This window comes from Sorex fumeus, unplaced genomic scaffold (genome assembly GCF_029834395.1).
Source record: "Sorex fumeus unplaced genomic scaffold, SorFum_2.1 ptg000098l, whole genome shotgun sequence".
In the NCBI taxonomy this organism is placed as follows: domain Eukaryota; kingdom Metazoa; phylum Chordata; class Mammalia; order Eulipotyphla; family Soricidae; genus Sorex; species Sorex fumeus.
In genome coordinates this window covers 75,240,127-75,246,852 of record NW_026606155.1, presented here as the reverse complement: position 1 = coordinate 75,246,852, position 6,726 = coordinate 75,240,127, and the positions used below count along the sequence as shown (strand labels likewise).

The 6,726-nt window shown below is 36.4% G+C and overlaps 1 protein-coding gene across 1 annotated transcript; it reads left to right on the top strand.

Annotated features, from left to right (window-relative positions):
• The first annotated feature begins 4,236 nt into the window (after positions 1-4,236).
• LOC130041236 (olfactory receptor 11H6-like) lies at positions 4,237-5,181 on the top strand. Its single transcript, XM_056133302.1, has one exon. The coding sequence runs from the start codon at positions 4,321-4,323 to the stop codon at positions 5,179-5,181; it is 861 nt and encodes a 286-aa protein (XP_055989277.1). The 5' UTR covers positions 4,237-4,320.
• The last annotated feature ends 1,545 nt before the right edge of the window (positions 5,182-6,726 follow it).

Here is a 6,726-nt window from a genome sequence, read left to right as displayed (position 1 = left end):
GGCTTGGAGATCTCAGCCCTGGGTCTCACACACCTGGGTTCCTCTGCCAGTTCCTTCATGCGTGAGGCTCATCCAAACATGTGGAGAGTGGTCTTAAGCATGTCTGTGGTTAGTTCCAAAACTCTTCAGCTGTAATATCCAGTTCCTTGAGTGTATACTTTGACCTTGCTAAGACTATTAGGCAAAGTCCTAGTGTGCCTAATAGTTATTTTTTATTATGAAAAATAACCTATTAATCTACTTGTTTATTTGTTTACTTGAACTGTTGAGGCTACATTTCTGTCCAGGTGGACTTTTTTAAAATAGCACCACAATAGTACTAGACATGATATAGAATACCTAAGACTAGAATACCTAAAATATGATAGTTAAATGAAATATATAGCTATTTTAAAAGATCACATCTAATGTAATCACTCAACAGGGCACAATTTTATAATTTCTTCATTTCAGCTCAGAGAAAACAGTTGTTAGTGATCCAAAAAACTCACTCAACATTACTGCAGTATATTTGGAACTCTACTATAAAAATTGTAGAAATAAGGAAATAGCTAGAGCAAGACTTTGAGGTGTTTTGCAAATTCTTTGCAATAACCACCCTGTCTTTATTCTTTTGACTTCGCTGATTTATGTCATATAATTTCATTCTTAAATTTAGTTTAAGGAAAAATACAACTGCATTACTATATAGATATACACGAATGCTTCTAGTCATCATTCATATTCTAATTCAAGACTTAAGGACAATTGATTTTTTTTGTTTGGGGGCCACACCCAGTAGTGCTAAGGGGTTACTCATGGCTCTGCACTCAGAAATCACTCTTCATTCAGGAATCACTCTGGGAAACTTATGGGGTGCCAGGGATAGAGTCCATCCGGCTGTATGCAAGACCAGTGCCTTACCCACTGTCCTATCTCTATGGAACCAGGACAACTGATTTTTTGCTTTGTGTCCATACTTTATCATCTTTCCCTTTACCCCTAGAGGCTAGACCAATTTAGACCTTAGTTTAAAAAAAATGCTTTCTGAGATCTGGCCAAAACTTTCATTGTTATCTCTAGATGAAGCCACTGGGAGAAGCTGCATAATCCAGGAGGGTCAGGAAAAAAAAACTCTTAACATACTTATTAAAAATGTAGGGATAATAAGAGCTCAGGAGAGAGGCTTGAGTGCACACACAACTGCTCTGGACCAACACCCCTCTAAAATGAGCCGTTCAGGTTGGAGACGTCACAGCTCAGAATGTAAATGTTACATACTATTCTTCAGAGGTAATGGTGTGATTGATGGTCACCAATCAGTAAAATCCCATTACCTTTTACAACTGCTTGTAAGCAATATGGTTGTGGTGTGGGCTTCAGATAATTTCTGTACTCACTATTATCTCCATAAAAGTCAAGTTTTTCAAAATCCTATATATAGGTTTTCTATACCTCTGTATTTGACCTTATAATACATTTTCTCCAGCCAAAATGAGAAACCAAGAAGAGCACAGGATTGGCATATTCCAGGAGAGAGAAACCTACATGTGTACATCTACACTGTACCATATTCTATCATTATAATCCAATAGCTCCAGGTAAGTTTCAGCTCAGATATTTTTTTTGCTAATGTCTTCTTTACTTTATTTTAATCCCGTGTTAATTTTCTTCAGAGAAAAATATAAATTTGAATGTTTTTCATTGAAAGCAGTGTTCCCCAACTTTAATATGAACTATACTATTAGAACTAGCTCAGACAATATAAATTTCCAACATCATATAAACTCCTTTTTTAGAACTGGTTCATATAAAATTTATTTTATGTGTTTTGTTTATAAAAATTAAGTTAGTGTACTTAATAAGAATAACAATATTTCCCTTAATGAGATTTAGCTGAACCACAAAACATCATAGAAAAGAAATAGTGACTAACAGCTTTATTCTATAGTTTCATTTAAGTTATATACAACCAGATTTCCTGAACCCAAATATGAAAATATCAAATATGAGAACATTTTTCTATTGAAATACGTTAGCTAATCTCAAAGGGGGAAAGGTTTAACAATTTGAAATATGTTCTCTTTAAAATGGTGAAGTTTTAAATTGTTTTCTCCTTTCTTACAAGGAAAATATTATGATACTTAATAAAAAAAAAACCTGTATTTAAAGATGTGGGCAATTCAATACCAAAACAGAGTGAAAATAAGAAAAGACAATGCACATACACACATGCAAACCCTGAGTATTATTAAGACTTGAACAACAATAGAGAAAGCCCAGAGTAGGCTCATAGAGAAAGAGAACGTGATTCAGAGAGATTTCTAGGGATTGTCATCAGTAGGCTCCTGCCAAGGTTATGTCTACTTAGACTAAGAGTGTATACCCATAACACTTAATCTTTGTTACCTGGCTTTTGTTTTTATGCCTTGGAGAGTATAATCTTTGCATTTTTAAAATCTTTTTTGCCTTTCTTTCAAGTCATTGTTTTCCTAACTGGTCGCAATTAAGGTTTGTTCACAGACAACATTTAAGGAGACCTATAGTATGCAGGACTTGATTCTGGAAATGTGTCTGTGAAAAAAAGGAAAGCTCTCTTATACTCAAGTGATTGGGACTGAAAACGCATAGTAAACCTAAAATACAATGCCAAGTCCTGCTTTTTACTTTGGTGAAAACTAAAGAAAGACTGAAAACAGAAGCAAAGAAGGACTAAATTAGGGAAAGTCACTCTCTGGCTTCAACTGTGAACAGAAATCTGGATGAAGTGATAAAAGTGAGTATTAACGGTGGAGTAAAGAACATGGGAGAAACTGGATAAGAAACATTTCAGGCCTTTTACAGGCCTCACACAGCAAACTCAGGTATCAACAAGACAGAAGTGGGATCAGTAGAGCTAAGAGTTGCAGGAATGAGAGTATGTATGAAGTTTCATTGGCCTTATAGGCTATGGTAAAAAAAAATTGAGGTTTATCTTAAGTATATTTAAAGTATTGAAAGCAAGTCTTTGGCAGGATCATATCTTTTTAAGCTACCAATCTAGGAATCTGTAGATAATAGTCTCAAAGCATATAAAAAGAGAAGCACTTAGCATGGTGACAAATGTTAAATTGATTTGCTATGGTGATAATTTTGGAACATATCTAAATATCCAGGGCTGGAGTGATAGCACAGAGGATAGGGCGTTTGCCTTGCAAGCAGCCAACATGGTCGACCCGAGTTCGATTCCTCTGCCCCTCTTAGAGAGCCCGGCAAGCTACCGAGAGTATCTCGCCCGCACTACATAGCCTGGCAAGCTACCCATGACATACTTGATATGCCAAACACAGTAACAATTGTCACAATGGAGACGTTAATGGGCCGGCTCGAGCAAATTGATGAACAACAGGAGGACAGTGATCTAAATATCAAATAATTATATTGTACCCCCAATGCAAATATTATATTTTATGTCAGTTAGGACTAAAAAAAATAGAATTAAAAGCAGACTGCTAATGACTTTTGTACTAGTCTAAGGAAAAATTTCATTTTAGAGAAAACTGATGAGAAAGCTAACAATTATTCAGATTCTTAACGATCTGAACGTAAGACCTAGAAAATTTGTTGTTGTAGACTACTAAAAGAATATCATGTAGCTTGAGTAAATGGAAGGGCCATTTGGTGATATGGTGAAGAAAGAAGGATCATCAAATTTGGCATAAGAAGAATCCTAAGTGTAGTCAAGGCATATTAAATTCTAGTTACATTAGATACCAAAAGGAAATACTTAGTAAGAAACTGGGTAGATAAATCCAGGTTATAGAAGAGACTTCATTACTGGGAAGATAAATTTTGACTTTATCTCACGTGAATGCTTTTCATGCCAAGGCAATAATATGCAGATCACTGAGAGTGAATATGATAAGAAATGAAAAAAATTAAGATTATTGGAAATGACACAGAGATAGTGGTGGAAAGTTTTGTATAGTACTTAGGACACTAAGCAAAGGTATGAATTGCATGATTGATGAAAACCATGTAATCACTCCGCTAGGGTTAAAATATGCACCAATGCCCCAAGTTCTTTATTTCCTCCGAGTATCACACCAAGCAAAGAATGTTAAAAATATTTAAGTGACCTTAAACTACTCTACTAATCAAATTGAACAGATATCCAGAGAACATCCAAAGGGAAAACTTCTGCAAAGTCATTTATGGGTATGTCTTGTATTGCAGGTCTAAGAGAAAAAAATAATGAAAAATCCAGGAGAAAATAATCATTCTGGCCCTGTGAGTGAATTCATTCTTCTTGGATTCCCTTGTACCTGGAAGATTCAGATCCTCCTATTTTCATTCTTTTCAATGATCTATGCCCTGACACTAATTGGAAACCTGTGCATTATCAGTGCAGTGTGGTGGGATCATCACCTCCATACTCCCATGTATGTCCTGCTCGCCAATTTTTCTTTCCTGGAGATCTGGTATGTCACTTCTACTGTCCCCAATATGCTAGCCAACTTCCTCTCTGAGACCAACACAATCTCCTTCTCTGGCTGCTTTGCTCAATTCTACTTTTTCTTCTCTATGGGCACTACTGAGACCTTTGTCCTGTCTGCCATGGCCTATGACAGGTACCTCGCCATCTGCAGACCCCTGCACTACCCCACCATCATGACTGTTGGGCGCTGCATCAGAATGGGAGGCTGCTGCTGGGTGTGTGGTTTCTCCTGCTTCCTCCTCCCAGTTTATCTCATAGCCCAACTTCCGTTTTGCGGCCCCAATACTATTGATCACTTTTTATGTGACCCAGGACCCCTTATGAAGTTGTCCTGCGTGCCATCTCCTGCCACTGAGATCACCTGTGCCATCTTTAACTCTGTCCTCATTTTCTCCACCTTCCTCTTCATTATCGGCTCCTACACCCTGGTGATCAGAGCTGTACTAAGGGTTCCTTCAGCAGAAGGTCGGCGTAAAGCCTTCTCTACATGTGGCTCCCATCTGGCTGTGGTAGCCTTGTTCTATGGCTCTATCATGGTGATGTACGTGAGCCCAACTGCAGATAACCCATCTGGGATTCAGAAAATTGTGACTTTATTTTATTCTGTGATGACTCCCTTTTTTAATCCTTTGATCTATAGCCTCCGAAATAAAGAGATGAAGGAGGCCCTGAAAAAACTCTACAAGGTTATCAGATTTGGTCAAAGACAAACTCTCAAGAATTAGAGTTTACATATGTGTGATATGTACAGTGATAGGAAATTAGTGGAGGAAATAGTCTTAAGTAAATTTGAAAGGTAAATATGTTTCCCAGATTTTCTGAAATACATTTAGGGTTGTGTTTCGATGAAGCAAATATCAAAGAAGATCTTACCAGAAGTTGCATAAATAATTTGTAGTAGATTTATTATTTAGTGTTCTTGTGTGTAGTACATGAAAACAAAAAAAATGTCAGGTGCCCTCAGAACTTTTTGAAGAAAAACTAAACATAACCTTGATATCAAGTAGTCAGGTTTCTATACTTTGCAAATTTAGGTAAGTTTGCTTCTAAAACCCAGTTTCAAAATAATTAGACATCTATTGTACCCATCACTATCTCACATACACTTAGGCACACACACCATTCATGTATGTTTATGTATACTTATCTCCTCCCACTCCTGAATCCAGTATCTGCCCAGCTTTGATCACATCAACTTAGGTGTGCACCTATCCCACCCATCATTCTTTCATTATCAAACTCACTCCAGTCCTCAAGCTTGGCCTTCGTTAGATTCCTCTCAAATAGGCATTTTTATACATGACAAACCAGCAATCCCTTGTACAGTATTCCCGATAGTGGAAAGCTGAAAGCAATTTCCAATATCTTTCATTTTCTCGTTAGAAATAGATTAAAGGGAAAGGAGAGAACTTAACCTTCGAACTTCACTAAAAAAAGAGAGGATAAGGAATTAAAACATAATGTACCAGGACCAGAGAAATTAACGGGTTAGCTTTGGAGTCCTCCCCAGTTCCATCTCAGGTAGCTCTGAATGACCCCAAAAAACAATAAATAAGGATAAAAATAAATAAATAGTACATCAGTACTCATGAATTGACTCTGAAATTTACTTTTTCTGTCTTATTTCTTTACCAAAGATTAATAGATATTTAATGCAGATTTTCACACAAAATAATTCCAAAAGGTGAATAAAATCTGTAAGAATTTTTCGAATGGTGACCAAATGTGAATAAGTATATAAAAAACAATAATAAACAATAGAATACAGTGGAGGGAACATGTCATTCATATATAACACAAAAGTAAATTCACCAAAAAGAATTGAAGTTTATATTAGGCATACTGAAAATAATTTATTTGGAACAGTAAAAAACAAAAGTGAATCAATGGAGATACACAGAATATAACATTCTGAATGGAATAAATAAAAGTTGTAAACATCTTTCAAGGGTCCAAGAGATAGGACAGCAGGTAAGGTGACTGCCTTGATGCAGATGATGTGATTCCATTCCCAGTACCACAAACAGTTCTCTGACCTCAGCCAGGAATAAACCCCAAGCACAGAGATGGAAGTAAGCCATAAGAACCACTTGGTGTGACCCAAAAAACGATAGTAAAAAATCTTTCTATCACAAATAAATTGATAAATTTAATGAAGATAAAATAATGTGACATCATCCAAATCAATGTATGAAACATAGCTCAAAAGACTGGAGTATATGCTTTGCATGCCAGAGGCCTGGGTTCAATCACTGTCACCATAAAGTTTT

Coding starts and splice junctions, on each gene's coding strand:
- LOC130041236 (XM_056133302.1), top strand. CDS start 4,321: ATGATCTATGCCCTGACACTAATTGGAAACCTGTGCATTATCAGTGCA.